We start from the raw sequence: 22613 nt of genomic DNA, 5'->3' as shown, positions 1-22613 counted from the left end.
ATGATCTTTGACAAGTGTTGCAAGTTGAACATATTTTGCATTTCTCTGCTCAAGTAATGTGGCTAGACTTTAAGTAAAAATAATGGTTTGTCAGTAAATTTGGTTTTTTTGCTGTTGTAACTTGCTCTTCACATGATGGTAGACCAAGAACTGTAGTTCCTTTACATAAAGACTTTGGTTTCCATTTTGTATTGAGTCATAAAAGTAAAATGAAATAGCATTATGGCAGTGGTGTGAGTGGAACGGCAGTTCAGCTCTCTGTAAGAAACTTGAAAATACATTTTGTATGGCTGCTTGTCTGGACCCAAACTTGCAAAGTACTTTCCACTTTGATTTTCTGATGGGACTTCTGTCCCTCAGTTTCCATTAGTGCTTCCAAATCCCCAGCAGTTCTTCTCCACGAATCCTTGGAGTTGTTACCGTGCACACTTCAATAAATACATATCATTCTAAAATAAAAATAGAACTTTTTCCTTGGCTCTTCTCCAAAATCTTCCTTTTCCTACTCAGTGCCTGCATCAGTCAAAGCTGCTCTGAGACCAATATTAAACAAGAGAAGCAGTACAAATGTAGTTTATTTTAAAGTTGGTACTTGATAGAAGAAAGTCACAGTGTCAGTGTTTGAATGAAATTGCTCACAGGGCTAGCCCATGATTCAACGGTATCTGAAATCCATCCAGCTTTCTAAAAGATTGATGCTGTTTACATCTTGTTTATCCTTCTAATAAATACATATTTTATCAAAGTTTGGTTCCATATATTCACAGGCTGTTTTGTTCATTCCTCAGGGTGAAGCCCCCCCACCACCAGGATTCGCACCGCAGGTGATTCCAAATCCTGTTGGGCAGGTCCAGGCACCGAACTCGACATCCGCTGCATACAACTTCTATTCCCCGATTGGATCCCGTCAGACCCTCCCCCCAAGTAAGTTTAGTTGGAGCACCCTCTCTGCTATGAGTCACGGAAATTATCCGGTGAATAATTGAAGCTTAGTCAGGCCAGATGGTAGCAATGAAGAAAGTTTGCGTCTTTGAGCAACCTGGGATCCCTGAATATGTCTGTTACCCACAGAAGTCAAGATAGTAATGTGGTAACAGGAAGAATTGTGATCCTAAACCAGCAATAAATGTGGGAAATAAAATTCCTATGGGTCGAGTTCTGATTAACTGTCCAGTAAGTTAATGTTCATGCATGTTTAAGGTTTTAACAGACGAGTTTTACTTAAGAAAATATTCTCTAACTTAAAGCGTAGAATCTTTATTTTGGTGATATCCTTTCATGCTCCCATTTTGTTTTTGCTGTCCAGTTTATTATGAAGCATTTTTACTGACAGGAAAAAGTGTGATAAATGTTTGGCACTCTACATTTTACCTTTAGCTACATCTTGTAAATTCTGTTTCGATACATTCATGTAAATTCCCTGGGTATTTGGGTTAAGCAAATGGTGACAGGTACCCACAGTACACCTTTAACCTCAAATCTTCAAACGGGCCTAGAATTTGAGAAGAGTTTTCCACTCTTGGGGAATTGCAGGTGATCAGTGCTGTCAATATAAAATTCAATAGGAACTTCATTTTTTCAGACAAGTGGGAGTGCAGAGCTTGCCACACAATCCACAGTTGAGGTGGTTAAGTTAATTGAGGGAAGCATGATTAGAAGTTTGCCCAAAAGTAATGAGCTGAAATAGGAGGCATGTGTGAACTGTAAACTCTGTCATAAGCCTGTTGGATTGAGCTCTGTTTTTCACTGAATCACTATTTAAATCGGGACTGGGTGGTAGGTATAAAGTGGGTATTAGGATCACAAGTTGGTTGAAATATATTTTGTGGGAACCATGCTGCCTGACTCCCTCCACCACTCTTCTTGCTTCTACATTTTGTGCCTTCAGCAATGTTATAAGGAGAAAAAGAAATTCTCTGTTAACCTCCTGTTCAAATGTTTGGCATCTGACTGGATGTGTTGTTTTCTGAGTTCCCTATAAACTGGCCAGGACCCCATTTCCCATGCTCTCTTTAAGCTCCCAAGGCCAGAACATGGAGGTCAATAATAAATGCAAAACAGTGTAACTAAGTTTTACTCAAGCTGTTCTCTGGCAAGCGGAAAGGAAACCGCAAGCTGCTGGAAGCTCTCGGCAAATCAGTCAGTATCAGTGGAGGGAAATGGGACTGTCGACGTTTCAAACCGAGAGCCTGAAACTGGATTGGGAGAGGGGAGGAGGTGGCCAGTTATAGCACAGAGGGAAATGTGGTGTTGGACGGCAGGTGGATTAAGTGTAAGGTAGCCAAAGCCAGCACCATTTGCATGAAAAAGAATGCAGTTCGCTCCTTTTCAATTGCAATTCCCTTACACAAACACTAGATGGCACCCTCAATAATATTGTGATGAATTCAGCTCCAAGAAGCCAAACTCATCTAGTTTAATTAATCTGCACAAATACCTTGATGGATATTGACAGTGAGCTGCCTGAAGTTGTGGCCGCATGAAGTGAAAAGCTCCAGTCTAATAGTTCTTACTGAAGCATAGTGGCGTTGTGGATTGTGCAGGAGAATTTCGCCTTTAATAACATTGCTGAAGGAGATATTGTGGTCAGAGTCCCCTTCTCTCTTCCAGCAGCTCGAACAGTTGTATCTGCCCTCTGCTCATTCTCCTAACTGTGCCCTGTGCCAAGGAAGGTGCCTACAGGTGTCTCAGAGGGCAGAAATTCAAAGCTAACAAAAACCCCTCCAAATCTGCCTCCTCCAAGCTAGTAAATTGTAGTGATTGGAGAAAACATCGAACATTTTTAGAAGAATAGTGCTCACCTGTAACAAGTGCCTGATCCCTTTAAAATCAGGGTGGAAGGTTCTCTTCCTTGCTGCTGTGTAGAGTTACCAAAGGATCTCGGCTGAAGCTTTGAGCTCCGTATCCACTGAACGTGGAAGCTAACACAGTTTGCAGTGTTGCGTTTGCTGCAGTTTATCTTGGAAAGAGCAGCAGCTGCCGCCAACACTGTGTGCCAATAAGCTCACTTCAATACAAAATTTGTAAAGCAGTCAGGTTGTGGGGTTTATTCTCAGTTTCACTGTGGTCTAGTGTTTACATGGGATGATAATATAATCGATTATTTTTTCTTGCTTGTTAATGGAGTAATTTTGTTTCATAGCTCATCAGCCACAGCAGTACTCTCACGGAGCTGGAGGCCCAGCTTACTATCAACCTCATCAACACTCTGCACCTTCAGCCCCATCTACATATTTCCCCCCTGCTTCTTCTCACTCTTTGCCCTCGGCTATGGCCCCTCGGTTCCAAGGGCAGCCGCAGGTTTCCTCTCCAGCCTCCAGCCCCGCCTCTGCTTTTCCGACTCTCTCTGGAGCATCCTACCAGCATGGCGGACCAGGAGCTCCGGCGTCCTCTGTGGCCTATCCACCCTCAACAGGACCACCAGGTATACCAGCTGCAAGTATCGGACTGCCTGCCTCACAAAGAACAGGTCTGCTGTCGTTGGCTTGTCGTTGGCTTTCATTCTCTCCTTTCAACAGGAATTGCACTTAACGTTGTATGATTAGTGGCATTGTGGTTGATATGCAGGGGGGAGGTGAAGCATGTCCTCCATAACAGCTTACTGTGCATTGTCCAGGACCTGTTCAAAATGTCCCCCTTCATGAAAAATATTTGGCTTAACTATTCATTAACAAGCAAAAGCGTATTGCATCGAGACACATCCTTGCATGATATATGCAAAGCAAAAATGAGGCATGACTTTAGTTTTAGTTACTTCTGCTTTTTCATGAAGGTAGTGCTTGTTTAAACCATGCATGGAGCATGATCACAATTTGTGTGATTGTTGAAGAGTAAGTGAAATAGAACATTTTTGTGTTGCACTTTGACTCTGGAAAAACTTGCAGGTCTGGTAGTTGCCCTCTGCACCGTGAGCGATGAGTCCAAGTTATAATTCCATCAACTAATTCCTAATTTATTTTAACTCCTGCATTTCCACTTCGCCAGCAAAGACACAAACTTGATTGGATTTTCACCAAAATGGCAAATACTTGGTCCATCAAATCCATGTCATTCACTTTGTCCTCCACAACAGCGGAATCTTTTGAATTATAATTTCTTACTGTTTCTCTATTTTCCTTTCTGCTTCTGCTTCCAACTGCATTTTAAATCAGTTTGAAGTCACTGGCTTTCTGCCAAACACATTCCACATTTTCATATGCCGTTCTATGAAAGTGTTTTCCTGGATTTGTCTGGAATTGCCCCAACTCCAGATTGTTGCCTCTCTCCCCACCCTCTCTTCCCCCCGGAAGCCCTGAGGTGGATATTTCCCGTCATCCGTAAATTCCGCTAGTTCTGATGAATGTGACACATTTACTCAGTTGTTCATCATAACCAATTGTTTCTCAAGCCACCCGCTAAATCTGAATTATTTGTGAGGCCATATCTTTTTGAAATACAATGCTATTCCAAGTGGAGCCTAACTGTAAGGCTTTTTTTAAAATAAATTGCTCACCATCTTTATTGTCTGAACGAGATTTTAACTGTGTTTGGACATGGGCACCTATACCCAGACTGTGGAACTTTCCTCTGTACTGTATTGCTCAACCATCTCAGAGTTTGGACAATCCATGTCTGTTGGAGAACAGGTCCAAAAGTTTCCCGTAAATACTTAGATACGTTGAATTCCGTTTTGGAGGTTGTAGGGCTACTCTGGCTTGAATGCATCATTTCATCTAGAGTAATAAGGGAATGTTCTTACCTCAAGAGTAAGCAAGAATCACAAAGGCTGAGGCACCAGCAAGTACTCTGGAGGCAGTCAGGCAGACACAGCACATTTGCAGCAGAAGGTTTAATACTCTGGAACCTTTATTTCTTTGTTATTATTCTGCACAATTTTCTTCCCCGTTCGTTAATCTTTGTGTAACTCTCTGAGCCTTGGTTTTAGCCAACAGTCTCTTTTGTGGAACATTTTGAAATGTCTTCTGAAGTTTGTGTTTCTCACATCACATAAACCCTCTTCTGTACTTCATGTGCGACTCTGAGAACGTGGCTGGCTGAGTTAGGTATGAACCAGCCATATGTAAAGCACACTAGCCCAGTCTAGTCGGCAAACATCTTTCCAGTTTCTTATCTCAGCTCATCAGGTAACTTAAAATCAGTCAAATTAATTTAAAAGTACTACAATGAAGTTATTTTGAGTCCTGGGACATTAATTTTATTAGATTTGCTCTTCCCCTGTTCACGTAGAGGAATTATACCATTCTTTATTTGTGTATAATTTGCCGTAAGGAAATATATGGTTTATTTCAGTCAAAGGCAACTGAATTATTAACTCTTGCTAATCAGGAGTTAATAGTTTCAGACAATGTTAGAAGATGTGGTGAACTAAAGCTCAGTTTGTCGTGGCATTAGATGGCTGGAATGGAACGGAAGGCATTGGAATCCAGGCCTTCCACTTGATCAAAGGCAACTTAGAGTCAGGAGTATACCTCAGAATGGATCCATCAAGACATCTTTAACCAGTTCCTCACTCTTTAATGAATTGGAGGAAAACTTGACATGAATTAGTCTTGGAGTTTTAGGATAAAGAGACTCTTGGCCCACCACAAGTACTAATCTACACTAATATCATTTCCCAGCAATTTGCTTCAATGTCAAGGTGTTTTGCTTAAATATGTAATGTTGTGAGAGTCATTTTCCTGCGGGCATACTCAACAAATCTATGGAATAGTAGCTATAACAGTGTCAATGGAAGCTCAACCAGAGTGCAGAAGACAACAAATTGTGCAATTGCAAATGTAAATAAATAACGAGAGGATAAGAGTCCTTAAAGTGAGATCGGATGTTGTGGCAGTGAGTGTAGTGATCCCCTTGTGTTGGTTGAGGGGTAGTAACAGTTCTTGGAGCTGCTGGTAGATGAAGTATTCATTGAAGAGTGTTACATGAGAAGAAATTAAGTGTGCAGAGAGATTCTTTTTTCTTCTTTGAAGTTTGAGAGTAAAAGCTCTGTCTCGCATTACTCCACTGTTGTAGAACTGGGGGGGGGGGATGAACGATGCAGGTAACCACGGGTCTAATATTCTGTGCTCCCCACACAGGAGAAGGTTTTCAGTTGATGGGGACAGAGAAGTTGAACAAGCTGCTGCCAACCTGCTGGGTGCATTAACTGAGTTCATGTTGGATGCAGACCCCAGACACTAGTATGTGAAGTACTAGTGAAGTTCAGTAGTATGCCTGATTGGCTGGTGTTTCTCAGAAGATCTAACATCAATCTGTGTAAAAGCACTTGAGTCGCCAAGGCATAGAAGGTTATGGGCTAATTGTACTCAATGGCTATGAGAAAGCATTCATGCTTTTCCTTAAACTTTCCTCCACACCATTGGATGAAATTGCCCATCTCCCCTTCTGGGGCATAGGCTGCTAACAGTAGCTCGCCAGAGTCCTCCACCTCTTTCCGGGTGTAGACCATCTTCCTTGTATATCTGTCATCTCCCAGGGATGAGGGCTTTGGAGCTATTGTTGCTGTTTCTCCAGCTCTGGGTTTTTTACAAGGTGGTATTGCTCGCTGAAGAAGATGGCAGAATTTGCCATTGAAACGTCGATTATAGTGGACACCCATACTGGGCTGGAAGCCCGAGAAGAGTTTATTTCCTGCTCAATTTAGAAGTAATCCTCAGAAGTGTAGTTTCCAGATTTTTGTGATGTGGCTGGAGCTCTTAACGGATGTGTATTTTCAATGAAAACATTGCCAGAGTCACCATGTAGTCTGTAAACAGCACCAGCCTATAAGCTGGGAGTCAGGAGCCTGTGCTCTTTGTTCAGTAATGCTTCCAGTTTGTTACTGTTTGTACATATTACTCCAGGGTAGGCAGAATATTTTGCAGACTGATTGACCATTGAAACACTAACCTTCTTATTCATGCTTTACTAGAACGTAGGAGACACAAACAGATCTCTGAGAGGTTTATGTGCCCGGTAAATGTCAACCTACTACTAAATTATTTGAGATCATCTATTGCTGGGAGAACGAAGTCACTGGAGAAATTACTGGTAGATAGAAAGCAGCTTCTTTATACAAGAAAAACCAGCTACAGCAGGTATCATACAGAGATGCTTTCAGTGGCAAGGTCTCGCTGGGCCAACGTGGGGCTCGATACTTTATGTGCCAAACATCAAAGGACAACTCCAGATTTACAATGTATGGACAATGCTTTCTTTAAGACAATGTGCAAACTTTACCACCTCCTGATTCACATCCACACCACAAACATCCAAATGAATTTTAATCAGCATTGTCTGGACTGGGATTCACAGCTTTTCTGAACCCATTGTTCAGAGCTGCACCCCAAATTAAACGTACAATACGTATTCAGATGTGAAGCCTGTTCGCCAAACCCAAATACTAAATGTACATGTCCCAAACCCCAAAATCGCTCTGACATCACCCAATTAACAAAACGATAAGCCACATTTGTGTGTCTCTGGTTCTGAATTGACTTTGCTTTTGTCTGCAGGAGATACGTATCCCCAGGACCAAATTATTTTCTTAGAAGGTGAACTAGAGTTAATGAAATGTTACTCGGGAAATCTCAGTTGATTTGATTTGAGAATAATCTGTAAAAATTCAAACATAATCCCAATGATGCCAATTTTTAATTAAAATGAAACTGATATGCATGATTTCATTAGCACCATGATGATCCACGCCTCCGTGTTATGTTTAAATATGCTTCTACTCGAGGAAAATAAAACAGCTGGCACTGTTCTGTGTAGCAAGGGTTACTTTAATTGCAAACCTTTGGGTTCAATTTTAATTTAATCCAGTGAGATTTTGCATAAAATAACAATATTTCTGCTTTTCGATTCAAGCATTTCACATTTAGTGAGGTGTGAAGAGGGTTTTTTTAAATCAAGGTCAAAGAGCAAAAACTGCTGTTGCATGTTCAGCTGCAAATCCTACAGTTAATGCATAGCTGGAAACATGTCATATTTAGTATTAGCTAATAGTGTTTGACTTTTTTATTTTCCTCAGTCGTTCCATTTACACCGTGAGTTAATAATTAAAATCTATCACATAATGCAGAGTTTTTCTGTAATAATTTTATTCCGTGATCACAAGGTTCAAGAGATTAATCTAATTGATTACACGGCAATTTCATTTTCCCTTTGACGCTGTATTGACACAAGTATTTGTAACTATGGCAATTTTTTTCACGTGGGTCGCGGGTGATGGTGGTTATTACAGTGTTGTCCGTTGGCACTAGTAAAATGCTGGCCACATCAGTTTTTCCGCTACATCCAGTGGAACACGTTTTTCAATGCGAAGTGCTCATTACTTGCATGTTAAGGTGGTCAGATTATGGTGAGGAGCAGAGGTGGCTGTGATGTAGTTCAGTATTCAAAGCCCATTTCTGTAACTTTTACGATTATTGGTTAGGTCCTGTCATCCTGCTAAAATTCTGTTTGTGAATTGTAATAAGAGGGCAAAGGCTTTCAAAGAAAGTGCAGCTTGCAGCATAAAATTTGAGCAAGTGTGCTTGTTGATTTATGATTCAGAGCGTGTAATGATTGGAGAGGAATGGATGTGAGGAATCGGGAAGTAGGTTTAACCGTCAAAACTGTAATTTTGCTGGAGCAAGGTGTGAGGACTTTCAGAGGAGACTGGGAAGCACCTTAGTTAACAGGAATGGTTAAGACCAAACCAAAATTTGAGAACCACGTACTAAAGGAGCTGTTATGCATTGCCTCTGTCGTTTATGTAATGTGGAAATGTATAATGCATTTCAGTGTGCTTCAGTGACATTTAAAAGATCAGAAGTTAAGTTGTAGCAGTTGAACAGTGAGCAGGCATGAAAACTTTTGTAAACTCTTACGTTGCTGCTAAATATCAAATTACTTGACTTGCTAATTCTGTTCAGTCATTTTTGAATCCAGCTTTGCTTGAAATTTTGCGTATTTAGTCAGTGGATGTAGAATTATTTTAAGGCTTTTGATGGAGAGCTGACAAATAGTTAGAAGCATTGTCTTCACCATCACTCGGAATAGCTAAGTAAAATTTGGCAACTGAATACTCTTAACCAAGCAACTCTCAGTTCTGCTGACTTCAAGATCAGTAACTCCTCCGTGTTGGTTTCTCCATTTTGGGATTTGAGGGAAAAAAATCAAACCAAGGAAAAAGATTGCAAAACACCTCTCGTCTTAATAGTGATGCATGCTCTTTAGATCGACATTCAGGCAGTTTCTTGTTTTTGTCAAGCACTCTTGTAACTCAAATAATAATTTTTTAAAAAGCTGTTTCTTTTTCAAAGGACCACAAAATGGTTGGAACGACCCTCCAGCTTTGAATAGGATGCCAAAGAAGAAGCAAATGGTAACTTTCAAATCCTTAAATATTTTTAACTGGAACATGGGATCCAAGCCAGATATTGTATGTGAGGTGGGCCAGTGTTAGTGGCCGAACTATAATTAGGCCAGGCAATAGACGGAGCTATTCTATGCATTTCTGATTTTAAGTTTCCATTACAGATTTATTTGTCCATAATTAGAATGGTGTTATCTATGTAAGCCAGCCATTATACCTTTCTGTTTTGGGGCAGCACAGCAGGTAACGTGGATCCAATCCTGATTTCTGGTGCTGTCCGTGTCAAGTTCACTCTTGCTGCTCCGTGCTCCATCCCCCAACATGTCAAATGCCCCAACGTGTTCCTTTTTACCACAGATGCTTGGGTTGTTCAATTAAATGGCTGCTGTACAAAGTGGTTAGGGTGGACCAGGGCATTTGAGAAAGAAGGGATGACTGGCATATGGGGGGAAAAAAAGATAAGGGATTAGTGGAGCTGGAATAGGTCTGACGGCAAAGAAATGCATAGTTACTGCACTGGGAGAGTGACATTATAATAAACAAGACACATTGTCAGGAAATTGTAAACTCTTAATGTGACTTTATGCAAAATTGTTATTTAAAGATACTGTGGGGATGTATAACAGGTGAGAATTACTATTGAAGTTGCTTCCCGTTCTTCTGACCTAGCCAAAACCCCTTCCCAAATTTTGATGACCCAGTTGGACTCTCTAAGTGAAATCTGCCACGCTAGGAGCACTGCCACAGACTTCTGTTAGTTGAAGGTGACAGCCATTCAGTAACAATGAGATGGGCTTCCATATATCACGTTCAACTCGCTGCTTGAGCCCACATGAAGTCAGCAAGATTATGCTGCTGTGCCCAAATGAGATCACCTTCCTTCCTTTTTAAGGTACAAAGCATATAGGCCTAGTCAGCTTGATCTCTGCAGAATCCCCTCTCATCCATGCACTAGGGCCTTGCCTGTTTCAAAAAGCCTGGCTATATCCCTTTGAAACTCCTCCGCATCCTTCTGTAACTTGCACTGGGCACCTGACTTGGATATATTATACTCGGGTTCCTTGGATATAGATTACGATGTAGTTGGGACCCCAGTACCTTCCCAACCTAAAAATAAATTCGCACTTTAAGTTTCTTTTGGTGTTCCACAATTAATAGCAGTTTATCGAAAGTATACTGAAAATCAAAATGTTCGACGTCCAATGGGTTCCTCCAGACCTATCTGCTAAATTTAAAATGTCAAACTTGATTACATTTTTGCAAATCTATTTTGCTTTGCCCCTGTCCTTTTGTATTAAAAGTGGATTGTTGTCATTTCCTTAATAATAGATTCTAGCAATTTTGCCTCTGGTGGTTGTCAGGAATTTGCTGTTAATGATATCAGATCGCAGGATGAATATTACTCTCTTCTGTATTTTGCATTCAGATTGCTGTGTTTCTATTATTAGTGTTTTTTGTAACAATATTAAATATGCATGTATTCATTGGTAAATTAATTTACATGTATATTTGCATAAGTATATGCACGCATGTTTGCATGTGTGAACCGTTGGTTTAACATTTCTGAGTCCCACAAAGTTATGGATTTCCACTACATGTACCTTATTTTGACATTAAACCAGTCTGTTTTTTTTTAATATATGTTCAACAATTATCCCTCGTTTTCATTTACAATATTTTGCAGTTTTCTGGCAACTTCACCCCTCCTGCACCCATCACTGCTCCCATAATGAACCCAGTCGCAGACTCTCAGACCTCAATCCAGAGCCAGCAGTCTGTTCCTCCACCGCACACTTCGTTCCAGACCTCCCAGCAGCTTCCAAACCCAGGAGCTCAGAATCCGTATCAGGGAATGTTGCAACCAGCCGTACCGACGATGGTGCCGAAGCATAGCACGGAAGAAGCGCCCGGCGCTCCGACTGGTGACATCATGCTGGTATAACCGCTTTCTCGTGTTTTATACCTGTTCCTGTATTAAACCCAGGGCCAGCTTGGCTGAGTCAAAATCAGTAAACTTATTCAGGTACTGCAAACTTCCACGTAAACATGCACAATATAAGTAGGCTATATAATCTCACACATGCCACCATCTTCTTTCACCTTCCGAATGGATTGAGCTCAGCCTGCTGAATCTTCGAGTCATTTCCAGCCTTGTGTCTCCTTTCAATTGGAATGGAGTAAGTAAACTAAAGGGTGACTTGGCCAGTTGTAATCTAAACATTAGTTCATATCTCTGTTTTAGTTACACGGACAATCCAGGCTGAGGGGGGCAAAACAATTGGCTGTCAAATGTTTGTTTAGTTTATAAACACTGGTAAAGTTGTACAGTACTTTAATGCAGAAGATTGATTTAGAAAGAAGGAAAGCTGGTTCAGGCTGTGTGGTGATTTATTTTGGGATAAGGTGAGTGCTTTATGTGTGCTCTGTTTTACGTACGACAGAAAGGTTTCTCCAAATTTGGTATCTTCACTTAATTTCTTGTCCCAATTATGCCACTGCTCCTCTCCACGTAAACTCTTGGCTGTGGCAGGTATCTATTTTTATAGTGTTTTCTATTTCAGCGGGCAGTTGTTGTTGATGGCAGGACCATCGATTTTCATCCACATCCAGCCCTTGCTGCTCTTGAGAAGATAGCAGGGAGCTGCTAGCTGTTGCTCAGAAGCACTGGGAGAGGTACAAGGCATTCCCTGAGGTACAAGGCAGGTCAGGAATGTGTGAGTTGGTTGTCAGTTATTATTCTAATCCCTGATGATATTGGTGATGGATTTGTGGGGTTGATGCCAAACCTGTCAAGAGAATTCTCCCATGCTTGTAACATGCATTTTAATGGTGGAAAGGGTTGGGAATCTGGAGGTGAAGGATTTCTCACAGGTAGTCCAGCCTCTGATTTGTAGCCGTATTTGTAATGGCTGGTCCAGTTAAGTTCTGGATCCGTTTTGATCTCCAGAAGGTTGATGATGAGGGACTGGTGATTGTAACTGTAAGGATGGGGTGGAGCCTCGCTCTTGAATGCTGTGTATTTGACCATTTGCTCTGCAGCCTGGGTCTGGAAAGTATGAGCACGTATTTTCCCATTGGGACTAAACACTGCACAACTTGGGATTCAGGACATCGGGACTGAGTTGTGGAGAGAGGCCCTGCAGGTTGGGACTTTCTTTCAGTAGAGTGTGGGAGAACGAGGAGCAATCTTCTCGAGGTGTATAAAATCATGAGGGTCAGGGTTTTGCGGAGCAGACTGGAAGGAATGAAAGGTCTGATAACTTGTGTCTTAATGGTCATAGATCGAGTGAATGCACCAGGCCACGTTGGAGAAATCAAGAACATAGGTTTAGGGTGAGGGGGTAGAGATTTAGTAGGAATCTGAGGGGCAACGCATTCACCCAGAGAGTGTTCAGTAAGTATGTAGAATGAGATAGCAGAGGAAGTGGCTGAGGCCGGTACTGCAATAATGTTTCAGAGTACTGAAACAAAGGTACATGGATACAAGGGCTTTGGAGCATGGTTTGGGAAGCCCTGTTCCAGAGCGATATGCAGCAAATGTGGGGAAAGGAGGGTAGCTTAGATGGGAATTGTAGCTGGGATTGAGTGAAGGTCTGTTCCATGCTGCAGGTCTCTATGAACCTACGACAGAGAATCTTGCCACTGAACTTAAGGTAGTCTGATGAAATAGCATTTGACCCCTGGACACTGGTGTGCATGAGGGATTGCTTACTGTAAACTAATACCATCAGATCTGTGATAAGTGGAGATATCTCCCTGTCCCCAGTTTCCATGGGCTCTCTGTTTCTGCTCTCTGTTGCAGTCTGTGTTGCCTTGATTTCAAAGGTGTGACCACTCGCCATCCTGCTGTGCACTGGTTGGATCAGGGCTACATTGTGGTTAACTGTGGTACATTCCAGTGGAAGCTGAACTGGGCTTTTCTCCTTACTGGATGGCCAGTAGCTGCCTTGGGTCTGTCCTGCCATTCACAATTTCGAGCGATTGCCCATTGTGTCAGGTGGCTGGCTGTACTGGGTCAGATTGGCTGAGAAACAGCTAATTCCAGAGTGTATCTTCATAGTAAAGCTTGGCTATCATTGTGCCCAGTATATTATCTCTTCCTTCATATCACTTGAAATGGATTACATCTGATAAAGTTGGATAATTGTAATGGTGGAGAGCAGGCTGGGACATCCACCTGGCACTCCAGGCTGAAGGTTACTGGGAACATTTTAACATAGTTTCTCTTTCTTCCTCCTCTCCCCTCCCCACCCCACCACACCCTGCATATCCGGCCCCGCCATCGTTTCGAACAAGGCTCCTTCTGCCTCGGTCCCTGTTAGCTGTCTGAATTGTTCACCCCACTTTTCAAGACTGGATATGACAGGACTGCAACACCTTGATCTGATTGTAGGTGGTTGGATCACTTCTGTCTTTGACATCTGGCACTCTCAGAATCCTCTTTTGTAACAATTTCCACAGGTTGGCATCTCAGTTTTAGCCACACCATGGCAAACGTTTCTATTCTTATTGAATAAATTTGACCTTTGGCATAATGTGCCAGACGTTGGGGCCACAGTTGCCCTACACAACTCATCATATGGTAGCTCTGTAATGAATAACGTAGTCGCATCAGCTGGACTCACTTGCTGAAGCTCCATTTGACTTAATGTACCATGCTGGAAACTTTGAGAGGTGTATAGTGGTAATACCAGAGTTGGTGTTGAATTTATCTGAAAATTGTGTGTTGTTTGAACTTGTTCAGCCAGTGCAACCGATAACAACAGAGAAAATTGCCAAGAAACCCATTCCAGAAGAGCATGAGATCCTGAAGATCACGTTTGAAGGACTGATTCAACGATGTATGAATGCAGCTACTGACCCGGTACATACTGACTGTGCTAATTTGTTAAATACTCTTGTGGGGAGGGGGGGGGGGGGGCTGGTGAATATTCTTACACGATCCTGTGATGTGTTCGTGCTCTGATTGAGCTCTGAGCCACCAGTTAGACATGTCTGGCATTCACAATCGTAGGGCTCCACTGCCAAAGTTGAATTGGTTTTGAAAGCATTTGACACTCAAGGTGAAGCAGTGAATTATGACAGTCTTGGGTAGCACAGAGGTGCAGGTGAAGGAGCTGCTGATTTGCATCCAGAGTGACCTGGGCCCAGTGCTGACCTCTGTAGACTCCGCATGGTCTGCCCGAGACTGTGGGCTTCCTCCAACTGCAGCCCAAACCTATGTTGCTAAACTGAGCTAGAACCACGATACCCGTGTTGCAACTGTCTCCGTATCCTGATGGAGAAGGGAGGTCAACAAGACCTCTTGGTGTCCTGTGACCACCTCTTCAATGTAGATACCAGATTGCCACTAAACCACAAAGAAAGGCAGGTGTAGACAGTCACTCAGTCAGTTCTGCAGTCTCCCATTGAGTAAGAATTATTACAGAATGATGATGGAAGGGAAGGAAAGGTTTTCTAAACCAAACTCCAAATCAATCACCCCATGACAACAAGTCATGAAAATTAAACAGATGAAAACTTTAGTTTAGAAGGAAGAGACGTGGGGTTGCAGAGTCACACAGCATAGAAACAGGCTATTTGGCCCATTGAGTCTATGCCAGTCATCAAGCACCAATCTCACTTTTCCTCTTGTGCCCCCTCCTCCCCATCCAACTTGATTCTACTGCCACTCATCTGTAATTACAATAATTTTTATTCACCACCTAGCCTGTCGGGCGGGGCGTACCCATGCAGCTACAAGAAGAGCGTGCAGTCTCTTGACAGGTCTCAGCCGGAAATGTCGACTGTACTCTTTTTCATAGATGCTGCCCGGCCTGCTGGGTTCCTGCAGCATTTTGTGTGTGTGCCCTGGATTTCCAGCATCAGCAGATTTCCTCTTGTTTGTCACAAGAAGAATTGTGGTCTTCATACAGATATTAGCCCAAGTCAGGAAGGAAAGTGGCTTTCCAGTACTCTGAGGCATCCTGGGCTGCACAACCTGCAAGGGAAACTGCTGCTGAGTGTTCAAGTGCATTAATAGCAACAAGAGGATTACAGTGAACTTTATTTAAAGATTCTGCTGCTGCTATCTTTTGCTAACTAGATTATTCTAAAAAAAACTTTTGTACAGCAAACCAAAAGAAAGCTGGACGATGCTAACAAGCGACTAGAATCCCTGTATGATAAGCTACGGGACCAAATGGTGAGTGACTTAAACCAAGTTTCCTTTCTGTGTTCTACTCTATGGCATGCTGCATCTTGTTACGGGTTTTGTGTAACCATTAATCATCCTGATTTGACAATGAACATCTATTTAAAGAAATAAATATATATTTTAATGTTTTCTGTATTTTTACTATATTGAAAACCACCTTCATTTTTTATATTTCCCCAAATCCTGCAGAGTGATACTTTGCAAAAAATATCAATAAACCCTCTCACCATGTGGAATTTGCTTAAAATCCACTCTGTGCAGATATAACTTCCAGGAATGCTTTCCTGTGACAGTGTTAGGTTTGTTGTTTGCAAAATTCTTAACTCAATTATCTTAAGCCCCATTCAATATAGATAGCTACGGGTACCTTCACTAAAGGGAGGTTATACTGTAGCCACCTACTCTTTAGAGGCAAGATCACCTCCCTGTTTATCCTCCACAGCGTGCTTAGCTGCCAGTGCCCACTACTTGAGCAGTGGGTCCTTCCTCCCTACCACGGAGGAGAGACTGCCAGCTGATGAAGTAGTTTAAACACTAAACATTACATTTGAATTTAGATAAGATTCTTAAGACACATTTAAAACTCGGAGCAGTTCTATCTCAGAAAAGATTTCTAAATTACAAACCATTTCTAAAACGGGCTTTCCAAAACACAGGTACAATTCCTATAAGCTAAAAAAACCATGCCAACGAGTTGTGTGTTGCAGAAAACGAAGGAGAAATGGATTCTAGTCACTTGGTCTTTCCGTCATTCCTCTTGTCATTCCTTGACCATTCCTAACGAGCCTTACTGCTCTGTAACATTTATACTGTTTTTTTGCTACTTGGTGACTTCACCTGCATGTGATGTTTTTCAAATACATTCATCAGGCCAGGTGAATGTATTGTTTAATTAAGCTGGCGTGGACCCCATTGTTTTCTGTTGATTAAATAATGGGCTGATGAGGATCCTATTGTTCACTTGTTTACAATAAGAGATTGTGCCAAGAGTAACGGTTGGAAGTTTAACTTTCTCGAAAGCATCTCTTTGACCACTGAAGACTCAGTTGCTGTGTTGGAAAGCTGAGCTGGGCAAAAAGGCCCCCGGCCCTGGACAGTGATTCCTACCTCCATTTCAGAAATTAATAGTCATAAGAGAGTGTGCAGTCCGCTCTAAATTGCTCATGTGCCACTCCTGTGGGACAGGCTGTCGGCTGAGAGCACCCTTGTTCCCTCCATACAAGCCCTGGAGGTGAGTATTGTCGAGCCATTTGATCAACAGGGACATCTTGCAAATGTGCCCGGTGGCCCCACCCTGGGTAGTGAGTAGGGCCACACCTTAGAAGAAATTAGGCATTTCCTTGGTGTTGGGTAAAAGGCAAAGTTGAATGCTGAACTGGAGTCCAGCCACCCCCAGCTCGGCAAAACACAAGTACAATTCCTATAAGCACTGGACTTGAAAACTAGTCCTGGTGTGGTCAGGGTGATCAGTGAGTGGAGGATATGGGGTATCTCTTCTTCCTCAGAATAAGTATATGCAGAGGTTTTGCTGATACTGTTTGCAAGTTTATTCTTCTTGAAGTATTTTTTCTTTAACTTGGTCCTCTCTTTAAGTAGTGGTTCTGGCAGACACTGATATTAGACTGTTCTGCTATTTGCTTCCCAGTGCTGTGTGAGTGGAAGAAAAAAATGTATTCCCAAAAATATTTTTTAAAGTTCATTAGGAAAAGTATTTCAGCCCTTTCACTGTATGATGTGAATGAAAATAGTGTCAAATAAACAGCATGTTCAGACTGCTTCACCTGTCCTCGTTTCTGCCCAGAACAGTTGTGGCTCCCAGTCAGAAACAAAGTCTCCTGCTTGTTACCAAGTCCTGATGTGCTCATTCCAGCTGACCTGTTTCAAAGGACCATTAGCATTTGTGTGGCAAATACAGCCCATATTAACGATGCGTAGGAAAGCTGCGCGCAACATTTCAGCTGGATGCGAAATTTGTTTTGCTGATTCACCACAGCCGTACTAGAAAGCCACAGCTGCTGTGTTAAGACTTGTAACTGGTGGAAGCTTAGTCATATATTACCTTCCACTGCAGGAATCCATCAAATATTTTCTCTATTTACCCTCTTCCCAGTGCACACTACCTCTCTGTCCACCATCCCGGCTTTTCTTTGCTAGGGGAGTTTGCACTGTCCAATGCAAGTGCTGGAGTGTATCTTTAATTCTTTCTGGCAAAGTGTGTAGTGCATTTTAATACCAAGATGCCAGAACTTTAATAAATCTCACTTTAAAACTGTGACTTATTTCACTCTTGAAAATAAGTAGTTAAATCTACAAGTTGACTTGTGTTTGGGAGTATTCTCGGTTTCTGATCAGGAATCCATGTCTTATCAGGCTGACCTTGCTATAAATTCTGTTAGAAGGGGCTGGAAGACCATTATTTAAAGTGGTGTTATTAATATTGTATTAGCTGCAAGAGAAGTTTTGTAGTCGAGAAAATGTGATGTTAATTTTAATAATTTATTCCATTTCTTACAGCTCTCGCCAGTCATAATTGGTGGTTTGCACAGCATAGCGAGGAGCATTGAAAGCCAGAACTACACCGAAGGGTTAAGCATACACACACACATAGTGAGCACCAGCAACTTCAGTGAGATCTCAGCATTTATGCCGATTCTGAAGGTGGTCCTCACCCAAGCTAATAAACTAGGTGTTTGATATCAAAATGTATTTGAAAAGACAGCTATATACTTTACGAAATCAATGATGACCAAACCTATGCTGACTTAGGTGGGAAAATCTAAGCAAAGACCATTTGAATACTCGTGGTTAAATGTAGATTGGACAATTGCTTCAATCCACGTTGCATTTTACCATAGCGCCTTCTGTAACAAGGCAAAACATTCCAATATATAATCTGATAAAATTATGTCAATGGGAATGCACCTTGATCTTTTAAATCTATGTTGCCTGTATATTTTTTTTTAAACGAACCAATGAAATGATATGACCTACATAGGACAAATGGAATCCACACAGTATTGTTTTAATCGAACTACATGCATGACTGATCAAAATATGAGATAATACAGGTTTATCCCACTGACTTTGGTGGCAGAGTGTACTTTTAGATCACAAGTCTGTGATTAGCACAGTGCATTTACATAGAGTGGAAGAGTATATTATGAGGACTTGATGATACTCAGTTAACAACCAAGGCTCTGGGAAAAGTTGAAATAGCTGCTTGCAATGCAGTGTAACCTGTACAAGAACTCCAACAAGCTTGTCTGCTCTGTGCTCAATTTTATGAATTGGAAACACACCTAAAAATTCATCTTATTTTAAATAAACATTAATTTATTTAAGTATATTGCCTTTTAGTATTCTTTTAATCCTTCATAGCTGTTAAGATAGCTGATTATCAGAGAAGTACATTTCAGTGTCCACTTTATTAGGTACACCTGTACACCTGCTTGTTAATGCAAATATCTTATCCATCAATCATGTGGCAGCAGCTCAATGCATAAAAGCATGCAGACATGGTCATGAGGCTCAGATATTGTTCAAACCAAACATTTAAATAGGGAAGAACTATGATCTAAGTAACTTTGACTGTGAAATGATTGCTGGTGCCAGACAGGGTGGTTTGAGTACCTCAGAAACTGCTGACCTTCTGGGATTTTAACGCACAGCAGTCTCTAGATTTTATAGAGAATGGTGCAAAAAAACAAAAAAAATCCAGTGAGCAGCAGTTCTGTTGGTAAAAATGGCTTTTTAATGAGAGTGTCAGAGGAGAATGGCCAGACTGATTCAGACTGTCAGGAAGGTGACAGTAAGTCAAATAATCATGTGTTAGAACAGTGCTGTGCAGAAGAGCATCTTTGAACGCACAACACATCAAACCTTAAAGCAGATGGGCTACAGCATCAGAAGACCACACCGGGTCCCACTCCTGTACCTAATAATGTGGCCACTGTATTTTTGGCAGATGGTATTATAAAGTATCTGTTCAATTCAGTATAATCCTCCTTTTTGTTACTTACCAGAACTTTTTGCTGAGTGGGAAAAGTCTAAAGCAAATAGTTTAAACATGGATTGAAGCTCTTGAACAGTTGAGAATTTCACTGTTACTAACTTACTGGAGCAGTGCTGTAGAGTAATGCTGATATTCAATACACTTAAAATATCTGTGGGAAAGTGATATTCTGATTGTTGTTACATCAAACAAAGTCAGGTGTTTTTCCTGTAATTAAAAATCACAGTTCCCATGAAATGGAAAATGTGTATTTCTACTCGCCCTCGCAATAAATGGAACGATTGGAGATAATCGCTCTGGCTTCAGTTAAAGCAAATGCTCATGAACACTTACCGGTACTCCTTTCTGGCACGTAACAATCATGAAATCTGAGGTTATTCCAACAATCCACCGATAATGTAGATCGGGTTTTGTGAAAATGCTTTTTAAAATTTTGATTTCAGTATCCTGAGAGTAGATATAAATTTATTAATATGTCAACAAATCCAAGTTCCAATGAACCTGCAGGATTGTGTATCTTTAGCTAATGAACGTGATCGCTTCTCCAAACTAGGTTCCCTCGGTGTAACCTGGAGACTTCAAACACTCAGAAATGGGGACCTTCAGACCATATCATAGCAACCAAATTTTGACTTGTATTTAAGAGCAAAAACAATCATCACTGACAAGAAATAGAAACTTTAGATGGTGTACTTCGCTGCGACATGTATTAGACAAAGTGTCTGGTACTCCAGTGTAACCAGACATGGTTTATGTAGTTAAGATGCCACATTAAGGATGCCATGGTAGCGGTTAGCACAATTACTGCACCAGTAACCCGGGTATAATTCTGCCGCTGTTTATAACCAGTTTATACATTGTCCCCATGACCACGTAGGTTTCGTCCGGGTGATCCAGTTTCCTCCTACCTACCAAAGGGTTAGTCACATGAGGGTGATTGGGTGGTGGGGCCTGTTACACTGCCATATCTCAAAACAAATGAAATTAAACACTGATGGGATGAGAGATTTCACAGATATGACCGGGGTCATGTTTCACAGAGAGCAGCATTCCAACTTCCTTCATTCAAACAGTGAATTCTGTTTATTTCTCCACTGTCTGCCACCTACTTCCAACACTTTATATTGTAATGCCATGCCTCATCTGTTGGTCAAAGTATGTATCATTTTGTTTAGAATGGGTTTGTGTGTCCCCCTCCCCCACCCCAGCACTCTTGAATACCTTTAGTTCAGTGATATCAAACTCTTTTAACACAGATCACGCCACAGACTGAACTAATGAAAATGCTGTAATTGTATTTTAAAAAATCAACATCAAGGGAGTCCCTTTGATCAGTATACTGATTTCGATGTTTCATGTGTCTTGAGTGTGTCACGGGTATTTGACTGAAACCCAACATTAATATAATAAAAGGGATTTTGCACAAATGGAATAACTTCACAAAAAGGATCACAAGTCAAAAATACTTAAGAGAAAAAGGGTATCCATACATTGTAAATAACAAAAACTGGTACCTGCTGTCAACTGGAAAAAAAACAGAACAAAAATATTGAAGATATTGATGATAATTTGTTTACTTCTTTATTCATTATTATGTTTTATTTTATTTATCATTATTATTATTATTTTCTCTCTCTGCTAGATTATTCCCAGTGATAATAAACTTGATTTTGATTCTGAGAACTATAGGTAAAATGTTGCATGAATGTATTGATGGAAAAAAAAGTTGATTAATGTACTGATTACTGGTTTTGTAAATTCTGAAGACCAGGTTGAAAGTGATCTAAGTTTATGTGGGTCTAAGTTTAGACGGGAGACTCGGTCAATATGGAGTTGTCCAACAGGATGGTCAGGTCACATCTCCAAACAGTCATATGCACATTGGAGTGTATTGGAAATTTTGAAAGCCAAAATGAGGGGTATTAATGGAACAATTAATCCTAAAACTACTAGGTCATTTCATTTAGGAAATAATTTGAACTCTTTTATAACCATTCTTCAACCTTTGGATGCTTATACTACAGCATCACCCATTTACTCTGCAGAGAAGGCTCAAGGCATTGTTATCAAATTCTTGGTAGCTATCTGGGCTCATTGATAACTAGCCCAAGCCTCTGTTTCTGAAATTCAAATACCAATACTGCAATAACTGGAGTCCTCGCCCCAGTATATGGAAAGCCAAAGGTTTCACTCTTATAAAACGTCACCGATGCCTCGTTGAGTGCTTCACGAGAGATTCCAGCACTTAAGCCATGAGGCACTTTCATCTCCAGAGAAAGCATTTGAGAGGCATGTTTCATGACACATCACACACGAAAAGAGATAGATCATTTAGTTTCAGATGAAAAACAGAGGCCAGTCATATTCAGAAATACATTGGCAGAGCTCTACACAGACAAATTCAAAGCTGTGCCTCCAGTGGGGTTGGCTCCCAGCTGCCACATCAATTTGGGGGAGACGGGGCTATTACGGAGATAAATGCAGGCATCGTCTACTTTCTGTGAAGGCTGAGGAGAGTCCATCTCCCACCCCCCATCCTCATCACATTCTACAGGGGTTGTATTGAGAGCATCCTGAGCAGCTGCATCACTGCCTGGTTCAGAAATTGCACCATCTCGGATCGCAAGACCCTGCAGTGGATAGTGAGGTCAGTTGAGAAGATCATCAGGGTCTCTCTTCCCACTATTACAGACACTTACAGCACACGCTGTACCCACAAAGGAAACAGCATTATGAAGGACCCCATGCACCCCTCATACAATCTCTGCTCCCTCCTGCCATCTGGGAAAAGGCACCGAAGCATTCGGGCTCTCACGACCAGACTATGTAACAGTTTCTTCCCCCAAGCCATCAGACTCCTCAATACCTGGAGCCTGGACTGACACCTTGCCCTACTGTCCTGTTTATTATTTATTGTAATGCCTGCACTGTTTTGTGCACTTTATGCAGTCCTGGGTAGGTCTGTAGTCTAGTTTTTTTTTCTGTGTTTTTTACGTAGTTCGGTCTAGTTTTTTGTACTGTGTCATGTAACACCATGGTCCTGAAAAACGTTGTCTCATTTTTAC

General features: G+C 41.4%; 1 protein-coding gene across 6 annotated transcripts in view; it reads left to right on the top strand.

Moving 5' to 3' along the window:
• sec31a (SEC31 homolog A, COPII coat complex component) overlaps positions 1–18877 on the top strand; it is an 82042-nt gene extending 63165 nt beyond the window's left edge. For 3 of the 6 annotated variants that reach the window (XM_073065016.1, XM_073065013.1, XM_073065018.1), the window contains 7 exons: positions 789–924; positions 3143–3469; positions 9288–9349; positions 11025–11276; positions 14085–14204; positions 15453–15524; positions 18051–18877. In XM_073065016.1, coding sequence (XP_072921117.1) covers positions 789–924; positions 3143–3469; positions 9288–9349; positions 11025–11276; positions 14085–14204; positions 15453–15524; positions 18051–18230 — 1149 coding nt within the window. In that variant the 3' untranslated portion in view covers positions 18231–18877. Of the gene's footprint in view, positions 1–788; positions 925–3142; positions 3470–7493; positions 7533–9287; positions 9350–11024; positions 11277–14084; positions 14205–15452; positions 15525–18050 lie in introns of all 6 variants that reach the window. The other 3 variants (XM_073065014.1, XM_073065015.1, XM_073065019.1) reach the window with 3 other exon arrangements.
• Positions 18878–22613: the final 3736 nt, after the last annotated feature.

This window comes from Hemitrygon akajei, chromosome 13, assembly GCF_048418815.1.
Source record: "Hemitrygon akajei chromosome 13, sHemAka1.3, whole genome shotgun sequence".
NCBI classification, from domain to species: Eukaryota; Metazoa; Chordata; class Chondrichthyes; order Myliobatiformes; family Dasyatidae; genus Hemitrygon; species Hemitrygon akajei.
This window is presented reverse-complemented; position numbering and strand designations above follow the sequence as displayed.